The 23,714-nt window shown below is 50.9% G+C and overlaps 10 protein-coding genes across 10 annotated transcripts; 5 read left to right on the top strand and 5 right to left on the bottom strand.

The window, feature by feature from the left end:
• Positions 1 to 1,412: 1,412 nt before the first annotated feature.
• BDW70DRAFT_169524 (putative dynein intermediate chain) lies at positions 1,413 to 3,751 on the bottom strand. The gene is made up of 3 exons (XM_073742703.1): positions 3,597 to 3,751; positions 2,740 to 3,537; positions 1,413 to 2,682 (listed from the first exon to the last, which is right to left on the bottom strand). Exons 1-3 carry the CDS (start codon positions 3,732 to 3,734, stop codon positions 1,549 to 1,551), a joined length of 2,070 nt encoding a protein of 689 aa, XP_073600002.1. The 5' UTR covers positions 3,735 to 3,751; the 3' UTR covers positions 1,413 to 1,548.
• Positions 3,752 to 3,898: 147 nt separating this feature from the next.
• On the top strand, positions 3,899 to 4,748 carry BDW70DRAFT_128639 (ATP synthase subunit e). Its single transcript, XM_073735463.1, has 3 exons — positions 3,899 to 4,039; positions 4,112 to 4,295; positions 4,389 to 4,748. The coding sequence occupies exons 1-3, from the start codon at positions 4,016 to 4,018 to the stop codon at positions 4,457 to 4,459; spliced, it is 279 nt and encodes a 92-aa protein (XP_073600001.1). The 5' UTR covers positions 3,899 to 4,015; the 3' UTR covers positions 4,460 to 4,748.
• BDW70DRAFT_83534 (CSN8/PSMD8/EIF3K family protein) lies at positions 4,656 to 5,770 on the bottom strand. The gene is made up of 3 exons (XM_073744982.1): positions 5,498 to 5,770; positions 5,259 to 5,437; positions 4,656 to 5,200 (listed from the first exon to the last, which is right to left on the bottom strand). Exons 1-3 carry the CDS (start codon positions 5,692 to 5,694, stop codon positions 4,938 to 4,940), a joined length of 639 nt encoding a protein of 212 aa, XP_073600000.1. The 5' UTR covers positions 5,695 to 5,770; the 3' UTR covers positions 4,656 to 4,937.
• A 231-nt stretch (positions 5,771 to 6,001) lies between these two features.
• Positions 6,002 to 8,605, top strand: BDW70DRAFT_156342 (dolichyl-diphosphooligosaccharide--protein glycosyltransferase subunit STT3; the record flags this gene model as incomplete). The annotated part of the gene is made up of 6 exons (XM_073740171.1): positions 6,002 to 6,131; positions 6,204 to 6,227; positions 6,327 to 6,407; positions 6,510 to 7,103; positions 7,153 to 8,278; positions 8,335 to 8,605. The coding sequence occupies 6 exons, from the start codon at positions 6,002 to 6,004 to the stop codon at positions 8,603 to 8,605; spliced, it is 2,226 nt and encodes a 741-aa protein (XP_073599999.1).
• A 564-nt stretch (positions 8,606 to 9,169) lies between these two features.
• On the bottom strand, positions 9,170 to 9,595 carry BDW70DRAFT_156341 (uncharacterized protein; the record flags this gene model as incomplete). Its single annotated transcript, XM_073740170.1, has 3 exons — positions 9,170 to 9,264; positions 9,337 to 9,461; positions 9,582 to 9,595. 3 exons carry the CDS (start codon positions 9,593 to 9,595, stop codon positions 9,170 to 9,172), a joined length of 234 nt encoding a protein of 77 aa, XP_073599998.1.
• Positions 9,596 to 10,115: 520 nt separating this feature from the next.
• Positions 10,116 to 13,542, top strand: BDW70DRAFT_83508 (RNA-processing protein PTA1). Its single transcript, XM_073744981.1, has 8 exons — positions 10,116 to 10,807; positions 10,964 to 11,129; positions 11,189 to 11,319; positions 11,386 to 11,589; positions 11,639 to 11,987; positions 12,039 to 12,859; positions 12,913 to 12,983; positions 13,041 to 13,542. Exons 1-8 carry the CDS (start codon positions 10,470 to 10,472, stop codon positions 13,205 to 13,207), a joined length of 2,247 nt encoding a protein of 748 aa, XP_073599997.1. The 5' UTR covers positions 10,116 to 10,469; the 3' UTR covers positions 13,208 to 13,542.
• Positions 13,543 to 13,923: 381 nt separating this feature from the next.
• On the bottom strand, positions 13,924 to 15,648 carry BDW70DRAFT_156339 (putative MFS transporter; the record flags this gene model as incomplete). Its single annotated transcript, XM_073740169.1, has 4 exons — positions 13,924 to 13,947; positions 14,032 to 14,125; positions 14,229 to 14,593; positions 14,650 to 15,648. The coding sequence occupies 4 exons, from the start codon at positions 15,646 to 15,648 to the stop codon at positions 13,924 to 13,926; spliced, it is 1,482 nt and encodes a 493-aa protein (XP_073599996.1).
• Positions 15,649 to 17,426: 1,778 nt separating this feature from the next.
• Positions 17,427 to 18,904, top strand: BDW70DRAFT_83498 (uncharacterized protein). Its single transcript, XM_073744980.1, has one exon. It carries the CDS (start codon positions 17,672 to 17,674, stop codon positions 18,761 to 18,763), a length of 1,092 nt encoding a protein of 363 aa, XP_073599995.1. The 5' UTR covers positions 17,427 to 17,671; the 3' UTR covers positions 18,764 to 18,904.
• Positions 18,905 to 19,103: 199 nt separating this feature from the next.
• pmt4 (dolichyl-phosphate-mannose-protein mannosyltransferase) lies at positions 19,104 to 21,922 on the top strand. Its single transcript, XM_073744978.1, has 4 exons — positions 19,104 to 19,155; positions 19,217 to 19,493; positions 19,549 to 21,193; positions 21,241 to 21,922. The coding sequence occupies exons 2-4, from the start codon at positions 19,263 to 19,265 to the stop codon at positions 21,684 to 21,686; spliced, it is 2,322 nt and encodes a 773-aa protein (XP_073599994.1). The 5' UTR covers positions 19,104 to 19,155; positions 19,217 to 19,262; the 3' UTR covers positions 21,687 to 21,922.
• On the bottom strand, positions 21,923 to 23,310 carry BDW70DRAFT_83490 (pirin family protein). Its single transcript, XM_073744979.1, has one exon. The coding sequence runs from the start codon at positions 23,269 to 23,271 to the stop codon at positions 22,159 to 22,161; it is 1,113 nt and encodes a 370-aa protein (XP_073599993.1). The 5' UTR covers positions 23,272 to 23,310; the 3' UTR covers positions 21,923 to 22,158.
• Positions 23,311 to 23,714: the final 404 nt, after the last annotated feature.

The raw sequence follows: 23,714 nt of genomic DNA, 5'->3' as shown, positions 1-23,714 counted from the left end.
GTTTTGCTCTCTGTATTTATGTGCGGATTTGTCATGTATGAAATGGAAACACGAGGGGCGAATTAAGTCAAGCTTTTTGCTTTATACCATTGGGCGTATGATATGGTTGTGGCGTACGAAACATCGAAGCTGTCTGGCCGCGGTGTTGGTTTTTTATCTGACTAACTTTTCGATGTTGACTGTGTTTGGCGCTTGGGTTTCTTCCTTGGATTCGTTGTCTTGAGATGTGATTTCTTGCTTTTTAATCGTAATCATGTTTGAGAACAACGTAGACTCCAATATATCGGTATACTCATCCGCCTACACAGTATGAGAAGCATATATCTATGTACCTACTTAAAACTATCTATCTGCCCTTTGTGAGACGAAAAGGGTTCATTCAGGCACTACAATAGCTTGACTGTCGGCGCGCGTTCAATTCCACTCGGTTCTCCTGGAGAGAAATTGGATCTAAGTTAGGTAGAGTAGGCACCAATGATCACCACTCCGGATGAGGCGTATTCATCCTTCATCTTTGACAACTTTTCGTATTACTTGTAAACTGCCAGGAATCATGTAATATAGCGGTAGTTGAAACCCTAGTCTTAGCTTCTATGGCACACTGTGTACACATTTGATTGCTTCACAGGTTCTAGGTAGCACCCTGCGATGATTGTGAACAGTGGACTACAGGAATGATTCCACGTTCATATTGTAGCATAGATACTGGGAGCGTCATAGAGGAGTCACGGTTCATACAGTAATTTAAGCTGGTTTTTAGATGGGATACTTCTAAATACCTGCCTGTCAAGGAGCAATTGCAGCGGCACTAGACACTCGGCAATCATGCTGAATGTCGCTTTCGGTACTCTTAAGAATCCCGGGAATAGCACTCGAGTGGTTCCAGCTTGTGCTGAAGCGGTAGAGGACTGACAGAGCGAGATTTCGTGAAATGGAAAGATGATGAGTTGATAACGGACTCTTCGAGTAGGTGGGGCTGGGGAGGGCTAAAGAGCGGGTCGGACCGCTTGCCGGGGGCGCCGACAAAACCCTAAGTCACAATACCCCAGCTTACCGCTAGCTTGCAGTTGCTCCAAGTCTTCTGCAATAATGAATAGGGACTGGATACTTATGACTATAGGTCATCGAAAGAAATGAGATGTACCCATGTCAAGAAATTCCTAAACCGGAATGGATAAATGACAGTAGAGCTGCATTTGATAGACGCGTAGATCTACTGTTGAAAAGTGCCTCGCTACCTAGAAGATAGAATGAAATATGAGAAGTCTCAATGATGGCAAATGCAATACAAGAGATTTCTTCTTTGTTGCCAACTGAGCAGTTACCAAACACCGGAACCCACTCTTGTATTTCAATGCAGTCAGGCTATTATCCACCTTACGAGCAGGCTGGGTATAGTGGCCGTGGTAAACTTTGTAAACGAGGATGTCTTACTAACTCCAGGATCTTGTCATTGACAAACGGCGCCCGCAGGGGTATATGGTAAGCTCAATAAAGACACCACACAACACAAAAGAGCATTAAATACAGAGAAGTAGATCCAATCAATTAGCTCATTCGGTCCTTATCCTTTTGTTCTAGTTTACTAACGAGGCGCTTCATGCCGGTCCATTCTTCAGAGGGAACATCGTCAGGTGTACCGCTGAGACCCCGCCCTACTTCGAAAACGGTGACGACGCCATCAAGCCCTCCGGTTGCCAGGCGCCGGCCCTCGCGCTCCTCCCAAGCGACCTTGTTTAGGCTGCGAGAGAGGACCCCCGCCCGGCCCTTAGAGGGTGTGGTTCGCACGGCGGGGACTTCAGTGTCTGTGTAGAGGTCCCAGACCTCGAGGTTTCCTGCACCATCGACGAGAGAGAAAACTCCTGGTCGGTGTGGAGACCATCGCGCGTCATATACGACATCTTCGCGGTTGAGATCAAGGATGGGGGTGACGACTTGGGTGTCTGTGGTGCCGGACGTGGCGGCCGGGGCGGTAGCAGCCGGAGGACGGATGCGCCAGAGTTTGACGCTCCAGTCGAGACTAGAGCTTAGCATAAGGTCTCCAAGATCGACGGGGCCGCGCGCTGGGTGGAAGGCTGTTGACATGATGGGGGCGGCGTGGCCGCGGTAGGCAAGGCGGTGGTCGGTGCCTGCTTTGGCGCCGGCGCGGTCATAGCGGTGGCAAGGGTAGATGCCACCTTCTTCCGTTCCGACTATAAAGAAGGTTGGATCGGATTGTGGGAAAGAGATGGTTGTGGGAGCGAGGTCTTCTGTCTTTGACGGAGGAGGGGTGGAGAGTTCGAGGTACTCCTGGGGCTGGGAGAGCATGTCAACGGTCCAGCCGCAGACAACGCCGTCCGTAGAGGCGGTGATTATGTTATGTGCGTTCTGTGTTCCGACAATCGAAATGCTGTAGACTGGGTGAGTGTGTCCTGCACCTGTCAAAGGCGTCTTCTGGACGGGTGCGCCGCCGCCAGCACGCGACGAGCGGGTGTCCCAGAGAAGCACTTGACCTGAGTATGAGCCGCCGACAATTATATTAGGGTGAAAAGGCGAGAACTTTGCGGTTAGGATGTCCGAAGTTGAGTGGAACACATACTCCGGCCGGGAGTGCAAGTGCTGGTTCCAGATCTGTACAAGGCCGTCTGGCTCATGAGGCGCTGAAGGATTCTTGGTGTATGAAGCGAGAACTAGTTCGGGGAACTTATTGCTTGAAGTTAGTGATGCGGATGACCGCCGGACAGGAATTTTAAGACAGACCTTGGGGGAAAAGCAGATATCACTGATCATGCGTTTCTTGCTCCATCGCTCATCCCAGAACTGGCAGACCTCCTTAATACCGCGCTTCTTCTTTCCGTGCTCGTCATCATCCTCCAGCTCCGCATCCATCCCTCCTAGCTCGTAATCGGCCAGAACATCATATTCTTCATCCAAGGCACGCTCGATCACTTTCGCGGACCGCTCAACGAAATCTAAGAAATCTTCGGAAGACGTGACAGCCTTCAGCTCATCATCATCAAGTTGTCGCAGTGGATATCGTAGAGAAGCGTCCGCACCGCTTTCGTTCTTGGTACTTTCCTGGGTGGCTCGCAATTCCTCCTCAATCTCCTCACGGAGCTTTTTGCGGATCTCCTCATCGCGCTCCCGCTGTTTCTTGCTCGAAGGGTTGAAATCTGATGTCTCTCCAGCATCGGAGTCGACAGAAGCTGCGTCTTGCTCTCCCTGCCGCAAGTCATCTGTTTGTACCCCCTTATTGTAGGTGACGACTTCTGGTTTGGCTTCAGGGGCCGGCTGGAGTTCAGGGATGGCGACGAAGGGCTCAGTTCCAACAGTCTGCACTGCAATGGACTGTGAAAGTGGTCGCGCGGGTGGGCTCAGTGCTTCTGTGTTGTCCCCGCTGAGCTGGCTGGCACTCAGCACCGAATTTGGCCGGCTTCCTTTCCTTGAAAGGCCATCTGCACCGCTCACCGCGGCCGAACCAGGACGGTCAACGAGACGGGAAATCAGGTCATCGAGTTCAGCTCTACTGTCGGAACGGCTAGGCACTGGTGACACGACCTAGTACAGTCAATATGAATGTTCAGCCCGTAGACCGAGACTGGCGCAACAGTGCTTACCTCTGAAGCATCTCCTGTACTAGCCCGGGACTGAGAGAACTCCTTTTGGCGTAACTCCCTCTGGCGTTTTAGCTCTGCTAACTTGGCTTTTTTGGCGAGTATCTCAGCCTTCCGTTGTTGATTGGCGGCCGACGACATGACGGTGGACAGAGAAGGCGTGTTCTTCTCTGGGAATATTATTTACTTGGGAGTATACACTGCGTGAATAGAAGCGTGGACTGGGTGAGGATGACATAAGCGCAGGTCCGACGGGTCCGGAAAAACTCGCGACAGGAACTTCGTCTTGTTCGGTCACCAGCATCCGAACCTCCTCTGCCGGCTTGCCATTATCGATCACTTTGTCCGGGTCCAGGCCTTTCTGCTTCTCCAGTCCCTTATATTTCTGCAATTGTTGATTCGGAGGCCAGGACCTTCCCAAGATGGCTGCTTCACAAGGTGTCAATGTGAGCCTTCGCAATCGATCCATCTACACCCCTTCGTACCATGGCTGACTGTCGCCCGTCCTCGCGACATAGGTTCTTCGTTACTCGGCTCTCGTAGCTGGTCTCGTCTACGGTTTCTACCACCAGTCCTCTATTACTGCCGCCAACAGACGTGCCGAGGCCGAACGCGAATATGCCCGCCAGGAGCGCCTGATCGAGCAGGCCAAGGCCGAATGGAAGAAGAAGACGCAACCTCAGGACAGCAAGTCAACGGGTGGTATGTTGGAAATCACCATATGATCAACATACGGGAGCAATTGCGGATGCTCCGCTCCTTTGTTTCTCTACGGTGCTAACCGGTTGTCTCTAGTCATTACGGATCCCGAGGACCCCAAGTTCGACCTTGAGGCATTCCTGAAGCTGAAGGCCGGTGAGGCTTAAAGGGCCGTGAACGTGCAAGAATAAACGAAAAGACAAAAGGCAAAATGAGGGGCGGCCATCGCCGTTCGACTGCTACGCTACCCATTGGGTCTTAGAAATGGTTCGGGTGAATCCCGATTATGTATTATCTATTTGGTCTAATTTCCCAGAGTCGTGCTATTGCGAGCGAAAGGAATGAGTTTCTTTTCTTTATCACAACTATAGATTTCCGATTCGCATTTTGTACATACCCTGGGTTTGCACGTGTACTCTATGGTTGGGCCAAATGACCAATAAGTTCAGCTTTTTACACCGGCTTATTGCTTGTAATCTCCTGATCTCCGCAAACTCTTCATAAGTTCAACCGCTGTCGCGGAGCATCCTAAGCCTTCGAGCTAACACTGGCCTTGTCTGACTGTGGAAACTGGGCTTCTCTCGTCTCCGCCACGGATGGCTGTGGTTGTAAGCTTCTTTTGATAGGTCGATTCGCATACAGATTTCAGCTGCCTTGATTGCTGATCAGAGCCATTACACGGCTCAGTTCATTTTGCAAGCTATCGTCTTTCGGAGGGGCGGTGACGACGGGTTTTGGATATAGTAGCTGAGTCTCACTATCCCATTTCCACCCACAGGCCGTGAACTTCTCCATTATGTCACCCTCAACGGCAGCTGGGTCGAGCCCGAGATATGTTGCGGCGGCAGCGATCCGTATCGTCTCGTAAGAATTGCTCACTTCAACCAGCGTCTTTTCTTGGAAATAGCCTAAGGTCCTGTCAGGGCGCTGCTCCGGTCCCGAATAATATCAATGTGGTGCCCATACTTTCATAACGTTGTACTAAGGGTTGCGACCGCCCAGGCCAGGGTAATTCTCGGAGAATTTTGTAGATTTCAGTGTGCTTGCTTTGCCAGACAGCGCGTAAGAGAAGCGAACAGGTTTGCATGGCATCTGTTTGTGATAGTTCTCGTGGTATTCGTCGTGTTAAAGCACGGGCTTCGCAACTATTCGGTTCCCATTAACTATCCGCCATGCGGAGATCGTGCCCGCTCCCATGAACTTACATCTGATCCGTGAGAAGGTGGGAAAAGAAGAAGGCAGTGTAAAATTCGAGCAGTAGGTCCTTTTCGCTGGGGTTCGTAGCCGAGAGGAGGCACGCTTGTTCTTCATAGTCCGATAATGAGGTATAAAGATCAGTGGGTGTGGGAGCAGCTGTGATAACTGCGGAGAGCTGATCCAGAGAAAGCGGGGAGAGATCCATGGCGCAGAGAACGTATTACCAGTACAGTTGAATAAGTAAAGGGAGAATATGGAAAAGCAAGCGAGCTGACGGTCTGTTATAGCGGGAGTGACGGTGATGCGGGGGCCTTGGGGAAAGGTCCGAATGAATGATTGCGAGTAACTAGTGCCAAGATTTCCAAAAGAGACCACCTTGCGCAGCTCTCAGTCGTCGTCAACACCTCAACTTCACTACTTCTGGACAGTCGCTTCTCCGGACAACACTTATCTCATCCTGCCCTTGTCCCCATTCTCATTGGAACCCGTTCTTTCTTTTGTTCCTGGCCATCATGGCCGAATCGCCCGTAGATGTCCTTCTCAAGGGCAGCTCCGGCAGAAGTGCGCGCGGCCTGCTACGTATCATCATTCTAGTGACTATTGCAGCCGCAGCTGTTTCCAGTCGACTGTTCAGTGTCATTCGTATGTCTTCAGGCGCTTATTCTTACCGAACTCCCCCCTGGAAGGAATGCTGACAGTCTTTTTCTACTCCAGGTTTCGAAAGTATCATCCACGAATGTATGTATACAACAGGACGTGCTTGCAATTGCGGACTTCGGACTCCCACACACCACTGACTTTTACATTGGAATGGCATGCTGATGCAAAACTGTCCAGTCGATCCTTGGTTCAATTTCCGCGCAACTAAGTACCTGGTTCAGAATGGTTTCTACGACTTTTGGGATTGGTTCGATGACCGTACGTTGCCCTTCCCCGTCCGGGCTAGCATACAGCCAACAAACGCCAATTGGGATATTCTTGCATTGATCACGGCGCACTAAACATATTCCTGTCATCCAGGCACATGGCATCCTCTTGGCCGGGTTACCGGAGGCACATTGTACCCTGGACTTATGGTGACCAGTGGTGTCATATATCACATACTCCGATTCCTGACCTTTCCCGTCGACATTCGCAACATCTGTGTGTTACTAGCACCCGGTTTCTCCGGTCTGACGGCGTTTGCAATGTACCTCTTAACCAATGAGATGTCCTCCTCTCCCTCCGCAGGTCTTCTTGCGGCCGCTTTCATGGGCATTGCCCCTGGATACATATCTCGTTCGGTGGCCGGTAGCTACGACAATGAAGCCATTGCCATTTTCCTCCTCGTTTTCACCTTCTTTTTATGGATAAAGGCGGTCAAGAACGGTTCCATTATGTGGGGAGCACTGGCTGCTCTGTTTTATGGCTACATGGTCTCCGCCTGGGGTGGGTATGTATTCATTACCAACTTGATCCCCCTGCATGTCTTTGTCCTGCTCTGCATGGGGAGATATAGCTCCAGGCTATACATCAGTTACACGACATGGTATGCGCTAGGAACTCTTGCTAGCATGCAAATTCCTTTTGTTGGGTTCCTGCCAATCCGGAATAGTGACCACATGTCCGCCCTGGGTAAGCGTGATTCTTATGGAGCGACAGCAGTGTGCTAATCATGGCTCAGGTGTCTTTGGCTTGCTTCAGCTTGTGGCCTTCGCGGAATTTGTGCGCAGTTTCATTCCTGGCAAGCAGTTCCAGAGACTGCTGACTGCCTCCATCATCCTAATTACCGGCCTCGCCTTCGCGGGGCTTGTTGTCTTGAGCATGTCAGGGGTTATCGCCCCCTGGAGCGGTCGTTTTTATTCACTGTGGGATACCGGCTATGCCAAAATCCACATTCCCATCATCGCTTCGGTCTCAGAGCATCAGCCCACCGCTTGGCCATCATTCTTCTTCGATCTCAACTTCCTAATCTGGCTCTTCCCTGCGGGTGTTTACATGTGCTTCCGTGATCTCAGAGACGAGCACGTATTTGTCATCATTTACGCTGTCCTTGCGAGCTACTTCGCTGGCGTCATGGTACGATTGATGCTGACCTTGACCCCTATTGTGTGTGTTGCGGCTGCCCTGGTCTTATCATATATTCTCGACACTTACCTGAAGGCTTCACCCGGCCCAGTTACACGGGGAAGGTCTAACGACGAATCCTCCGAAGGTCTCCGTTCTGCCAGGTCTCCTGAAGTCGGAATCATTTCTTACTTCTCCAAAGCGGTCACAACATCCGCCGCCATTGTATACCTTCTCCTGTTCGTTGCGCACTGCACCTGGGTGACATCGAACGCCTATTCATCTCCGTCTGTCGTACTGGCGAGCCGGATGCCGGACGGAAGCCAATTTATCATCGACGATTACCGAGAGGCTTACTACTGGCTTCGCCAGAACACCCCCGCAAACGCCAAGATCATGTCTTGGTGGGATTATGGTTACCAAATTGGCGGCATGGCGGATCGCCCAACGCTTGTCGACAACAACACGTGGAATAACACTCACATTGCTACTGTCGGAAAGGCCATGAGCTCACGCGAGGAAGTCAGTTACCCGATCCTCCGCCAACATGACGTTGACTATGTCTTGGTGGTTTTTGGTGGATTGCTAGGGTACTCTGGTGATGATATCAACAAGTTCCTCTGGATGGTCCGTATAGCGGAAGGTATCTGGCCCGACGAGGTAAAGGAGCGAGACTTTTTCACCGCGAGGGGCGAGTACCGCGTGGACGACCAGGCCACCCCTACCATGCGCAACAGCTTAATGTAAGGCATTTGAATTTCGGTATATTGAGTAAAGCACTTACTGACTACGCTTACAGGTACAAAATGTCGTACCACAACTTTAACAAGCTCTTCCCTATGGGCCAGGCTACTGACCGTGTTCGCGGAGCCAAGCTCCCGGCCGAGAGCCCCCAGCTCTCCACTTTGGAAGAAGCCTTCACCAGTGAAAACTGGATTATCCGCATCTACAAGGTCAAGGATCTCGACAACCTGGGCCGGGATCACAGCAACGCCGTTGCCTTTGACCGCGGGAACAAGCGGAAGAAGGCGAGTAAGAGAAAGGGACCTCGTGTTCTGAGGTCGGAATAAGGAAGTAGTTGAACTCCTTCCTTATTTGCGTGTATTTCTTTCTTACATGTATTGATTTCGATGTTTCGGGCGGGATTGCAGAAGGCTAAAAATGGTTTCAGCGCCCTATAATTGCCAGATTCGCTTGTACAAAACCGTGCCCTTGATATGGCAGATGATTAGAAGTCCAATAACTTTGCCGCTCCAGAGTTGATAAGATATACAATGGTATAATGAAAATGATCCTTCTCGAGCGCCGTGGGGCGCTGGGCCAGGTATCCGTCCTGACAACTGATCGACGTGCATCTTCTTTGGCATCCCTAGTATGCGCCAGGTACCGACCAACCGGAATTTGGCAACAAAAGCCACAGCTTAAGGATACATTTTCCAGGCTTCTAGGTAGCAGATCCGTTCTGGACTGCAGCCCTTCATGGGTCATGTACTCCGAACAACCCAGTCAAAGAAAATGAGATATAGATATTCACCATATACTCCGAACCCCATATACACCATAGCTAATAAAACCGTTATCCTTGGCTCGCAAGCAGACGGTACGTAGAAGTATACATGTCCTCCGCTCTAGCTTCATTGCTTTGACTGTTGGGGCGCGGCAGCGGGGGCGTCCGGAACTTTAACGTCAGAGAACTCATCCTGGCCGACAGCGCGAATTGTGTATGCGTCTAGTTGAATTGGCATATTAGCGGTCTAGTAGCACAGCGGGGAAACTCGCTAATATATCGGAAATAACGTACAGACACCGATTGTGAACATGCAAAGGCCAAGTCCGGTCGCGGCATTCTTGAAGAGATATGGCCGGCGCGCACGGAGAAGAGCAGCACCGGCACGGTAGTCTTTACCGTAGTATGTGGAGTTGAAACTGTGGGCTTGGTCAGTTTTCTATCCTCTGCTTGCAAAGAACACTGAACGAGCGGCAGATGAGTGGTGCGGAGGGCTCTGTGGCCGGCAGTATAACTGGGAGAACTCGTGAATCACATACATTCCGGCTGGCATCTTGGATGTCGACTAGGACAGAGAATCAAATGAATTGCTGGAATTGAGGATGCAGCGAAAGTCGGGAGATTCGGCGAAGAGAAAGCTGGAGATCGAATGATGCCCGGGCCGGGCTTGGCGGTCGTGACGGTCCGCAGTCTGGACTATGCCGGGTGCCACTGCAAGGTACCTTAGGAGGGGATGACCTTGAATCCAGGAATACTTAAATAACTACCTATTATGCCATCTTTCAGTAGCTCTCCAGGCTATGCACGTTCTCCCTGCGTCATCCTCGGTTCTCCTTGCACTCGGTATATACTGACATATCACGTGATATATCCTCCCCAAAAGACCAATTCGTTCGACAGCAGACCAACCTGATAGTTTGTATGAAGAGGGTCATAAAATATAATCCATGAGACTCATACCTTGTGATCCTGTAACACTATTCCCCATCACTTCCTGCTTGTTTACAGGCACTCGGTAGTGATATTGTATCGGAGCGGCCAAACTCTACTCCGAGCGCGTGCAAGAAATCCGTCATTCAGCAACAGCTCCTACTTCAGCCAAGGCAACTCATTATCCCACGCACTGTCCGTCACTCTCTCCTATCGCAAATTTCGATCACTCCTTGCGTTTCGACTGGGTTCTGAAAATACCCCGGACTAAACATCCCCCGGTGGCTTGATCCCGTCCTTCAATTAGCTCGGACTGTTTCACGTGTTCAACGAACAACATAATTGTCGCGCCTGTGTTCTGGTCACGTCTATCGATCCTTGCTGCTTGCCTATCTAGATTGCTGCGCAACGTAGACAGATTTCAGATATATCGCAGTCACCCTTGACCTCTGTCCCTTCCGCCCTTTAACTGGTGCCTCTCGCTGAACGGAGCCGCCATGGCTCAGTCGGGGGACCAGGTCACCGACCAGATCGCGCAGCTGAATGCTGCCCGTAATCTCGTCCTAGGAGATGCCGCTTTTTATCCTCAGATCGTCAACGGAGTCCTCCCGATTATTGGTGCACATGCGCGAGTGGAATTGCGACGATGGGGAACCGAGTTCCTGGCCGAGACGTTCGCCAGTCCTGCGTTCGCTACGGCCCCGAAGGAACAGTTGGCGATCAATGTGTTGCAGACGGTACGGAGCATATTGGAACTGCCAGAAGGGGATCAATTGGTCTTGCAGAATATAACCCAGACGGCTGCTAGTCTATATCCCCTGGTTTTTAGGCATATGTAGGTGGCCAGTGCTTGTTTATACCTACCCTACCCTACCCCCCACCCCCGCTTCTTCTCCCCTAAGGGCTGCCTCTTGTAGATGTTGGTAGGGGAGCTGGAGGCGGTGCCTGCCCTGTCAGTGGGTTCTATGTTCACTAATGCTTGATGTAATAGCATCAACCATCCGGAAGACAAGCAATCCTGGGAGCATATCGAAGCAATCAAACAGGATCTCCTACGAAGGTGGGACTCGTTCCCATGCCCCGTCAAAGTGTGCTGCATCAAATTCGCCCAACGGGTCGTCCTCACACAAACGCATGGCCCGATAGCGGACCCCAGGGTATGTATCCCGGTTTGGGCTTTTGATAGGAGCGTCCAGGATGTTAACGTTCAAGCAAGCGACCCGACAAGAATGAAACATCCCTAGCGATTGTTCCTCGAAACCACGCCATTCTCTCTCTCCCCAATCTAGAAGCAGAATCCTCCGGGTTATTAGATAGGATCTTATCCATTTTCCAGGAGGACGCAAGGTAGCTACCGTCCCGGCCAATCTGCCCATCTGATAACAGACACTGATGTGTTTTGACTGTGTGCAGTGATCCCGTCCTTGTGAATGCGACGTTGAACTGCCTAGCAGTCATCATCCGAACGCGACAGTCCATTGGCAACAAGATCATCAATGCTATCCTTAACTTCTTCCCCGCACGACACATGCGCTTGCCGGTGACACCTGCGGTCCGAATCGGAGTCAAATCTATGGAAAGGACAGCTCGGGCTGTATTTATAAATGTTATGAAGAGGTATTATAGCCTTTTGGACTCAAATTGATGAGTGCTAAGTATCCTTCAGGAATCCGAGCCACCCTCTCGCGGGTAACATGCAGCAACATATCGAACGACTTATGCAATCCCGCATAGAGCAGGTTGATGATACCTCAAGGAAACGAGGATTGCCGACTGAACCAACTGATGGCTTGGATGCCGCTAAACGGGCGAGGCTTGATGCTGAGACACCACCAATCATCAAAGTGCCACCTCTTCCCCCAGGTCGGATCAGCTTTGCCCAGCTGTTTACTCTAACTGAGGACTCTGGCCTCTCTTCGTTCGATGTGAAACAGCTACCCGCCGACCTCGTAGTCAAGATCGCTGTGCCTTTACTAGCGCGAGTGGACCAGTCACTGTTGGGCCAGGCAGTTGATGTATACTTTAAATTCTCAGAGTGTATTGGACTTCTGCTGACATGATCACAGGCTATCCGGATGCGATACCAAACAGTTCAAAAGCAGCAAATGATTCAACCGCAGCCGGCCGCTGAGGAAGACGATGATGACTACGAGCCTGAATACCAGCCTATGGACATTCCAGCGTCAGCGGCGGACGAAACTGGGGCGGTATTAGCTGCTGTGCAAGAGGAGCAGACTGATCTCGTGTCTTTGGGACCATTTGTTTTGCCACGTCCCCCTCCTCTGACTGAGGAGCAGGCAGCGGAAGCCGGCCGAAGTGCCGTGGCAAGAGTCTTTGGCATGTTAGGGTCAACTACGTTGACCTCGAACCCCGTAAAAGGTCAGGGGCAACGACTAGGTTTCTCCAGATTGGCAGGTAGCACATTCGATCGCGACGCATGGGTAACTTTACTCACCCGGCTTGCAACTCGAGCTCCGGCTGGGTTAGAGGGACCGAAGCAGGAAACAGACAGTTTGGGCAGGAAGAAGCCCACGATATCAGATACAATACGAGAATCTCTCTATCGCTATATACTTGAAGACTTCCGGGGTCGAGTCAACATTGGCATTATGTGGCTGAACGAGGAGTGGTATAACGACCGCCTTCAGATGAAGGTTGCTTCCTCTAATCGAACCGACGAAGATGAGGAGATTTCGGTGCCGCTGCATTACGATCAATGGGTCCTACGGCTACTGGACGGATTCTTACCGTACCTGGACTCTCGCGATAATAAAGTCTTTATTCGATTTCTGAGTGAAATCCCCGAAGTGACGATCCACATCGCCAAACGCATCGCTAGTCTTGCTAAGGATCCGGAGAGAGTAAATCTCTGCGTTCAATCCTTTATGTATGTCTACCTAGTCGCTTACTGCGCAGGTGTACTATGCTAACACTTGCTAGGTATTTAATAATGTTCCGCCCTCCAGCACGAGAAATCTGTCTCGATGCCCTAGAGGAAGTTTATCAAAACTGTAAGTCGTCAACTTCTTCTTTCTAGTTTTTCCGCGCGAGTTCTAACCCTCTGCTAGATGAGGAATCTCGTCCTTCCGCCGGCAAGGTCCTGTCTCGATGGCGGCCGCAAAGAGTTGAACAGCTCCAAGCCGAGCAAACAATCCTAGTCAACCGCACAGTCGATAACACAACAATCACAAACGGTTCCAGGGACCCAAGAACCGCACACGTTGCAGCTTCCTGAGTCCGAGCCATAGAATCACAGCCAATTCGTACCACTGCCCAACCAATCGCCCCCCGACGTACCACAGGAAGATGTTCCACCATACTATACTGCAGATGACTCTTCAGTTCTCACCTCTGCTTCCGCTTATGTCGATCAACTCATCTTAATCTATCGACTGCTTTGATCCGATATACAACGTCTTGGTTTGGCATTCGACCCGCGCTGCGCGCTACGCTATGGCATTTAGCAGTTCGGGCTTGTCGGGGCACAGCATGCATATGTCTTTAGGACTTACCAACATGTACTTTTATGCCTGGTTCCTCATGAGACAGAAAGGGAAAATATTATGAGACCCCATGCTTAGTGTGCCTTCGCCTTATTTGAGTAGAAGCGACTCATTAGCTATGTAGTCGGCAAAGACCTAGAATATTTACGACGTAAGTCCATCTGTGGTCTTCACTTGCAAGGTAAGATTCGTTTGTGTATTGCACCCTTTATTAGAGTATTTGGAGGTCTGTACGAGGACTTAACAACAAGGTATCCTATCCAAGGAACAGCAGACTTGCAATTCTCGCAAAAGACTGGTAAACTACACTGCCTTTTGTGGTTTCTTTTTATTGATGGCCATACTTTGAACTCAGATTGTATGTCGTCATTGTTTGCGGTAAATCTAGTTATCTTTTAATGCATTTCTCATTGCGTTAAGCTGGCCATCTTAACTATATACTCACCCACTAGTATGTGTACCGGAACCCAACCTGTAGACAGACAATGTAAGTATCGTTGCCAAAATAGTTGGGAGGAAAAAAGGAGAAGAAAAAGGGAAGTCTAATCCACCATACCGTGTTCTGGAGCGCTCTCCCGTTCTGCCTTGTATTTTGAATAAAGAACCCTACGGCAAATATCCCCACGATAACAATCATGAGGATGTGAGACCTACACCCATGTTAGCTGGACTAGCCTCACAGTCAAGCACCCCACCAACCAGAATATTCGAGTCAAAAAGATAGCGAACGAAGGAAGTATATCCGCAACCTACCCAATTGAAACCCAAACCGCTGTCTGGTACTCCGGCGCCTCAGATTGCCGAACGATATAACTCCCTGCAATTGAGCCGAGCCCATTACAAGCTGCCACCGCTGCAGCAGTCGTCGCGCGCTTCCACTGGCCTACGATATTGTTCGCCACAAATGCGTTGAGGGCCGCCCAGTTGGAGACATACGCGCCGGTTGCGAGGAACGTGCCGACATAGCGTACTGTTACTTGGGTGGAAGAGGGGAGGCCGAACATTAGATACCCGGCTATCAGGCACAGGGCGTTGACTGTGATTAATGGTCCGCGGATGCGGAATGTGTCGCCGATCAGCGAGGTGAGCAGGACAGGTAGGATGGCCCAGTAGTAGGGCTGGTTTTGGTTAGTGCTGGTGCCCTTCCTTAAAATTAGGAAGTCAGGGTAGGTACCGGAGTGGAAAGAAGGATAGACTCATTGCTCGTGAAACCTAATCCCGACTCGATGATTTGAGGGAGGAAATAGTTGAGTGACGTGGAGACGATATTCAGACAAAAGTACATGCACGCAAAGCCGTATAGTTTTGGGTCCGTGAAGTTGACAAGGACTTTCCGCCATTCGAAGGGGTCGAGGACGACATCCCCGCGGTCAGCCTGGATGCGCTGCACTGCAACCTTCGCCTCCGTCTCTGTAAGAAAGTAGAAGCTCTTTCGCGCATTTTCGGGAAAATCAACCATCCACCAGTACGTCACAATCCCAATAACGCAGGTGATAAGTCCCTGAACGAGGTACATCCAACGCCAGCCTTCGAGCCCAGCTTTACCGTGCAGCTGATTCAAGCCGTAATTGACGATGTAACCTGTCGCCAGGGCTGCAACTTCACCCGATTGCAGGAATGCAAAACGCAACTGCTGCTCTTGCCTCGTGTACCACGTGCTAACGAGGTATGTCAAACCTGGGTATATGCCAGACATGGAGATTCCGAGCAGAATGCGGACGGCGATCATCTGGCGCCAGGTTTGCACGAATGCTGTGCATAGGGTGATGAGACCGAAGCAGAACGTGATAGTCGCGAACCAGAGCCGCGGCCCGACATAGCGCACGGCAACAGTGCAGGGGAGCTGGAAGACGATGCTGGCGACGGTGAAGATGAAAATTGAAACGGAGTAGCGCTGGCCCTGCAAGTCGAGGTCGGATAGCAATGTCGTTACTGAGGCGGAGGCGAGGATGCCCGAGTCCAGCAGATTGAGACTGCAGAGGATTCCGGCGATGGAGCAGAGGCGCAGGTCCGTTTTGCGGCGTATTTTAGACTCTAGATGCGCCCATTCTGGTAGAGTTGACGATCCTTCCACATTGTTGTGCTGGAGAGGTGAGTCACTGGAAAATACTGCCAGCTCGATGGCAGAGGAGGGCTTCGCAGATGGCAACTGCTGGCCATCTTTTTGGAGCATTGTGTAGATTGCTTGGAATGGAGGAAACGAAAGGATGGAGGGGCTGGCTGGAGAGAAGATTTGGGCGTTCGCTTATCGCTGCTCACTCACGATGGCTTCATCTTGTACACCCAGCCTCTTCTAAAGGGCCTCCAGCGACTCAGCTCTTAATTTCCCCTTCCACCCTTGTATTCAGGCCGCTTATACCAGAATCGTCCTCCCTCACCTCATAGGAGTCGTTCGTGATTTCGACCGCGTACTCCATTTATCGCCGCTACTATCCCTACAGAAATGTTACGACAATGAGAAGAATCTCCGCTTGATCCAATGGTTAAGTAAGATTGATCCCAATTTGCCCAGCCTCTTTTGCTAGCAAGGTGCCTAGCAAGGTGCAAGACCAATTGGAAGCACGTTATGAAGGGAAACTCTCCACAGTTTACTCACGACCAATAGCTTGTTTACAGGGACGAATATACGACTTCACCAGCTCCTTGAGCTGACAATGCAGACCAATTTCAAGCTCCGCCTTCTCCGTCAAGCGGTTTTCGGTTTGTGCACGGCCAACGTACAACTTGGGTTCGTACTCAGGTAAAACTCCTTAACCGAGGCGATATCGGCGATTTGGTTGGAGACAAGCAAGGGTATTGCCTATATCTCTAGGACCCGGGAGAAATGAAGAATGGGATTGCGAAATGTGACTTTTCGTGATGATAAGCGCCGAATCAGAAAGAGACAAGAGAACCAAGCCCCGGCAACATGCTCCGACTTCAGGACCCGGTCACGAGCCCTTGGAGGTGCCATTTACAATCAATTGGCACGGAGACCGTGGACGGGATTACTGCTCTTCCCTAGCACCAGTGTTGACAATCCACGAAGTTGGACCATTCACGGAGGATATGGCACGCATGGCTTCCAGGGTAGTGGGTATACTGAGTGCCATCTCATTAACGTTCTTAGCGTCCTTGAGAAAGGCCCTGTCTTGAGACGATCAGGCTGCATGATTGCTTAAGGCTGGCCTAGAAGCATCGGCAATCTTTGTTATTCCAAAGGCATACCTGAAGCCCAGTCGACCGGGATCATGCCGATTCGTCTGGCATGCCGCTGATCAACTTGGCAGGCGAATGATGGATTTCATTAACTGCAACACGTATCCTGTCCCAGTGTCCGTTCTTCCGGAGGTGAAGAAATGGAAGGCAGACGTCAACGTGGCCACCTTCCATATAAGTTGGCAAATTGGCTCGGTGCGTGACTGAAAACTCACTCGGCGAGTCTGAAGCGCGCTGCTGCAAACCACAGCGACTTAACTATTGTCAGTGGCGAGACGAAGAGAACAGACCGGTTCTATCCCACGAGGTCGACGGAAACGGCATGAGCCAGATCTCAGGTGTGCGCTGGCTTCGGTTTAGTGGCACTCATGACCTCCGCTTCTAGCCCCCGCAAATGATCAGTGGGCAACTCTGGATAATGGCTTTGTAAGACGGAAATTGCCGATGATAAGCTTGACCGTTGTATGGAGAAGGAAGCTGTTGATCTCGCTCGTTGTACGATATGCATAACAGTTAGCTGTTTCTTATCCGACGCACCTCATTTTAGGATAGGATGTGATCAACAATTCATGGTCGGTTGCATGATCCGAATTCGAAGGCTTAAAGCTCTTGTCGACGTCGCAGATTAAAGATTCCTGGGACGATCGCCTCCAAGTGGACTTGAGCTGGTGGACCTAAATCTCCATCTCGACCCCGCAGCCTCACCCGCTCTACCTTCGGGCGAAGGGAGTGACTGACGGCGAGCTCCAACTCCAGCTCTCACTTAAGTCGATGGCACAGCGCCCTTGTTCGGCATGAGTTTGCGTTCTCTTCGCTCTTTTTTGCCTGATTTCTTTCACTGAAATACTTATTCACACTATCCTATCTGCTTTCTAGAGAGGACTCACCGCCAACGATAACCTCGAACAAGGCTTTTACTGACAACACAACAACAGCTTGATTGACCGGTCAGGAGCATATACAGCACAGTAGTCGCAAAACATCCAGAGCCTATAAGGATGGTTGAATTTATCCCACCTCCCGATCCCCGCGACCTTCTGCCTCCGCTGCTGGCATGCCTTCCAACGGCATTTGTCTCTCCGAAACCCCCGCCAGCACTTCTTCCGCTCTTATCACCCATTCTACGGCAGAGAGTTCAGATTCTTAGTTCAGTGTCGACTTCGTCGAGTGATTCATGGCTTCGACTACTATGCTGGGATTCAGAAAAGGGCGAGCGCCTCCAATCTCTGATCGATGGTGCGAGCTTCGAGCCTCACCCGGTGTCTGGAGAAATTGAGCTGCCCGACGATATCCCGGTGACGTACAGAAGGCTGGACGAGGAGACACTCCAATCGCGCGTGCTTGTACCAGAATATGAGCTTAAAGTCGTGTATCTCTGGTGCCCGAAAGAGGAGTCTCCGGGTTGGCGCATTGCCGAAGTTCTTCCTCACCAAGGTCTGGGAGAAGACGCCGGGGTCTGGTCTTCTACTATTGGAGATGCGAATACACATGCGAAGGAGAAGCTGGTAGAGGATGCGTTGAAAGCAGCGGAGAGGGATGATCACATAGCACCTCAGGAGGAAGGGGACGATGACGATGACTACTGGGCTCGATACGATGCCACACCCGGACGCACTCCTTCAGTGAAGAATACTGCTCCGCCTGCATTGACGTCTATGCTGCAACACCAGGGCCCATCTGAATCATCCTACTTTTCCCAGTATGACGATGTGCAGCCTGTGATGGACAATCATGACCCAGACGAAGAACACCCGGATTTCGGACCGTCTTCACTTGGTGGAGATATACTCACAGAACTTGCCAAACGGAATACCCACTCAGCGTCTCATGAACATACGAATCAGACAAACGGAGCGTCATTAAACCACCCTCGACCGGAATCCGCGACGTCTTCAAACCCAGAGGCAGTCTCAAGACTCGAGCAGGAAGCTGAGAACCAGTCCGCATACGAGATAGGCGTGAAGCAACACATCGGCTCCAATATTAAGAGCTTGTTCCGCCTCGCCAAAGCGACGGGTATCTCTCGAGCCGATTTCCAATCCCTGGTCAAGACCGAGCTGGATCTCTTGAATTTGTCTGACGACGACTGACCGAGTAGACATTTAAAGGGTCTGCTTATCACTGTACAGTTTGGGGCCTTCAGATTGGTATCTTATTGGCGCATTACTGAGTGTCTGGAGCATTGAGGTGCATTTGGGTATCCAGCGTGTCTTGAACATAGTTTTCCTGTCGAATCCGATTCCGTGTCCATATATATACATATATTAGTACTGTGTCTAAATAAAGTGAAACATACAAATGAACGAATTACGTAGACCGCCCCCTGAGGTTTCGGAATTGTTAGAGACTCACATGTTCGCGGATCTGGCCTTTACTTGTTCCGTTCCGGATAAAGACACGCAATCCAGACCACCGCAGCTTCCAAGAACACCTCGATCCGACTATGCAGCTTTCTTGTCCAATTCCATAGCTAATTTAAAAAGTGAGCTTGTCTGCCTCTGAGTTTTATCACCTTCCCCTCCGTCTCAGCTAACCTGCTGCAGTTTTATTCGTACTCTCTTTCATCTCTGTTGTTTTGGCCTGGTGATTATGTCTTCATCGCCCTCTCTGCGTAAGAGGGGCGGCAAGAGAGAGGACACCCCGGTGCCCTCTGACCGTTCTTTCGCTCCTTCAGCTTCACAGTTGGGCGCAGCGCCGCGCTCGTCAGAATGGGATTATCGGCTGGCCATTACCATTCTGACCGTGCTAGCTTTTATCACTCGATTCTATAAGATTTCCTACCCTGATCAAGTTGTTTTTGACGAGGTGCATTTTGGAAAGGTATGTATATGTGTTGACGAACGGCCAAGTCGGGACTGACGCCGGGTACTCCTAGTTTGCTTCTTACTATCTACGACGAACGTACTTCTTTGATGTTCATCCTCCGTTTGCCAAACTCCTGCTCGCCTTCACCGGCTGGCTAGTCGGCTATGACGGCCACTTCCTGTTTGAAAACATCGGCGACTCATACATTGACAACAAGGTCCCCTATGTCGCTCTCCGTGCTATGCCCGCCGTCCTTGGTGCCCTCACGATCCCCGTGGTATTCCTGATTATGTGGGAGTCTGGTTACTCCCTGCCGGCTTGTGTGTTGGCTTCGGGTCTTATCCTATTTGACAATGCCCATGTTGGTGAGGATCGATTGATCTTGGTAGACTCGACTCTGGTCATCACTATGGCCCTGAGCATCCTGTGCTACATCCGGTTCTATAAGCTGCGCCACGAGCCCTTTGGACGAAAGTGGTGGAAGTGGCTTCTCCTGACCGGTGTGTCTCTGAGTTGCGTCATCTCCACCAAGTACGTGGGTGTGTTCACCTTCGTCACTATCGGCTCGGCTGTCATGGTTGATTTGTGGAATCTGCTGGATATCAGACGGCAAGGCGGCGCTCTCACCATGTTTGAATGGACCAAGCACTTTGGGGCTCGCTTCTTCTCTCTCATTGTTGTCCCGTTTTTCTTCTACCTCTTCTGGTTCCAGGTTCACTTCGCTATCCTGACGCATTCCGGCCCTGGCGATGATTTCATGACACCTGCTTTCCAAGAGACATTGAGTGACAACGCCATGGCAGCGCAATCAGTCAGTATCGAGTACTTCGACACCATCACCATGCGCCACAAAGATACCAAGGTATTCTTGCACAGTCATCCTGATACCTATCCGCTGCGCTATGATGATGGCCGTATATCCAGCCAGGGCCAGCAGGTGACCGGGTACCCTTACAACGATACCAACAATCACTGGCAAATCATTCCCACCGTTCCTTTGGACGAAACTGATGAGAAGAGCCACAAAGTGCGCAACGGCGATGTCGTCCAGCTTCGCCATGTGGCCACCGACACTATTCTCCTCACCCATGACGTCGCCTCGCCTTATTACCCTACCAATCAGGAGTTCACCACCGTTTCGCACGAGCTAGCCGATGGGAAGAGACATAACGATACATTGTTTGAGATCAGGGTTGAGCATGGAAAATCTAAGCAGGAATTTCGGACTCTGTCCAGTCAGTTCAAGCTGGTTCACGTACCCACCAAAGTCGCAATGTGGACCCATACAACTCCTCTGCCGGATTGGGCTTATAAGCAAGCCGAGATCAACGGTAACAAAAACGTCTTGCAGAGCAGCAACATCTGGTATGTGGAGGCTATTGAGTCCTTAGAAGAGGATAGCCCTCGTCTCAAGAAGGAAGAGCGCAAGGTCAAGCATTTGCCCTTCTGGAGAAAGTACATTGAGCTTCAGCGTGCCATGTTCTTCCACAACAATGCCCTCACCAGCAGCCACCCGTACGCGAGCGAGCCGTTCCAGTGGCCGTTCCTTCTCCGCGGTGTCAGCTTCTGGACAAAGAGTGACACCCGCGAGCAGATCTACTTCCTGGGCAACCCTGTTGGATGGTGGATCTCCAGCAGTCTTTTAGCTGTGTTTGCCGGTGTCATCGGCGCTGACCAGCTCTCTCTCCGCCGCGGCGTCGATGCTGTCGAAGAAAGTGAGTCTATCCCCATATACTTCACTTACTGTAACTAACCGTCCTAGTTTGGGGTCCGGGTTCCCGCTCCCGCTTGTACAACAGCACGGGCTTCCTCTTCCTCTGCTGGGCCGCCCACTACTTCCCCTTCTGGCTCATGGGTCGTCAACGTTTCCTGCACCACTACCTCCCTGCGCATGTCGCGTCAGCACTCGTAGCCGGCGCCCTGATTGAATTCATATTCAACATCCAGCCTATCTCCGTCCCCGCAACCATTCCCGCAGCCGCGGATGATCCCACCGGCAAGGGCAAAATCCGACGCTTCATCACTGCCCGGGAACGCATGGGCGTCAAGTCCATTGTCGCCGGTTGGATTGCGTCCCTTACCATCCTTGCAGGTACTATCTGGGGATTCTGGTTCTTCGCGCCCTTGACCTATGGAACGCCTGGTTTGGATGTTGCGCAAGTGAATGCGAGGAAGTGGCTTGGCTATGACTTGCACTTTGCGAAATAGGAGCATCTAATCTCATCTCGTTCTCTCCCATTTACCATAACTGGCGCCTGATGCCGTGTAAGATGAAGTTTGTGATGGGCGTATGCATCTAGCTATATGCCTCAAAGTCTTGATGGCTGATCATGCACGGTTTTGCGCAGGACTTGTCGGTGCAGTGCTTTACGGCATTGAGAGCCTCTGCTGAACCTGGCTTGATCTCACACTTCCTTGGATATTTGTCATGTTAACGGTGAATCTTCCCTCTCTACTAATCTTTCCTTGACTTATGTACCCTGGTATAGCGTCCGAAATGTTTTTTATCCTACTAATCTATAATGGACTATGATGAGGACTTGAGTTTGAGGCCGTCATCATAATAATCCATACATATTCTATATAAAAAGATTAGCTAGAAATAACATTAAAGAAGACAGGATCAGTGCCCTAGCTGGATCTATATACAATTAAATCATCAATAACACGAAAGCATAGACTAGTAAGCCATCCGCTTTCCAATCTCACTCTCCCACCCACGAACTCTTTCGAACCCATTTGAGGCAGTCTGGTAATCAAGCATAGCCTGATAGACCTCCTCCTGACTCGTCAACACAAACGGCCCGTACTGCACAACTTTTTGATCCAGCGGCTGCCCAGCGACAAGGATGAATCTCGAGTCGTCCTCCGCGTTATCTGGCACTGAGGCCTCGACGTGATCTCCACTCTGCTCAAAAACAACATTATGGAATTGCTTCACCAGCTGTGTCGAGTCATTTGAACCGAACACAGTCGTCCCAGCCAATGTGTAGGCAAACGCATTCCACCCCACAGGGAGGACCTGCGTGATCCGACCACCAGGCTTGATTGCCACATCCAGCAGCCAGACCGGCGTGTAAGCAAGATCACGTACAGAATCAACACCATGGCTCTGTCCGGAGATAACCTTAACGGTCACGCGACCCTGGTCAACCGTCGCGACAGGAATCTCGCTCGCGCGCAGATCGCGGTACCTTGGCTCACACATCTTCAGCTTCTTAGGCAGATCAACCCACAGCTGCATGCCGACGTTGGGGCTGCCGTCTTCGTTCTCATGCGGCATCTCCGCATGCATGATTCCTTTGCCTGCTGTCATAAACTGCAAATCGCCCGGTCCGATTGTGCCCTTATTTCCGGCGAAATCTTCATGGTCGACACCACCAGAAAGCAGGTAGGTGATTGTTTCTTGGCCGCGGTGCGGGTGGTCGGGGAAGCCGGCGCCCTTGCCGATGGTAAAGTGATCTAGCATGAGAAAAGGCGAGAAGTTGCGTAGCTTGGGGGTGCCGATTGAACGGCGGACGCGAGCGCCTGCGCCTTCCGCTTGCTCGATAGCGAGGAAGACGGTGCGGATTGCGCGGGGAACAGACATTTCGCCAGCAGAGAGGATGGGATCGGTTGATGGGAAAGGCCCTCTTGTAAGTCTAGTCGTGGTGATGGTGTAGCTCTGTAATCGCTTCGCGAAGTCCTTCAAGTAATCGATATCAACACTAATCTTCAATTGCGGGTTTTTGAAGTTGAGAGCAGTAAAGACTATTGCTGCGATGCCAACAAAAATAGACCAGAGCAGTTTCATCGGCTACAACAGCGGTTCTTTATACCTGTTTGCTTGGTGGATAGGAAAGTGGTAGAACCCCCTCGCGGGAACGACAACGGGCATTTCGTCACATTTTATAATCTCCGAATAAGCATTTCTATAAGGCTCCCTTACCTAATGCGGAAAGAGCGAGGCTTCGACAAGGATGACAAAGGTTCATGTCAGCTGCCAAGAGTTGGGGCTTCCACTTGTGGCCCTGGCATTTACAAGCATGAATCAGCATGGTTGGTTCTGAGTGGGACGTGCTTGGATTACAATCTTAATTGTTATTGTGCATAAATGTACTCAATCTGATTCGTCTCGCAATGCAGTCTGCAAATGCTTTGTGTATATATGTACGGTCACTTCAGTGGCATTGTAACTGAGGCGGCGCTATCCTGATAAGGGAAGCTAAGATAAAGCCGGCCGCAGCACGTGCTGAT

This window comes from Aspergillus foveolatus (genome assembly GCF_047715535.1).
Source record: "Aspergillus foveolatus strain CBS 279.81 unplaced genomic scaffold BDW70scaffold_4, whole genome shotgun sequence".
Classification (NCBI taxonomy): domain Eukaryota; kingdom Fungi; phylum Ascomycota; class Eurotiomycetes; order Eurotiales; family Aspergillaceae; genus Aspergillus; species Aspergillus foveolatus.
Note: the sequence above shows the minus strand (reverse complement) of the source record. Positions and strands in the feature narration are given on the sequence as shown.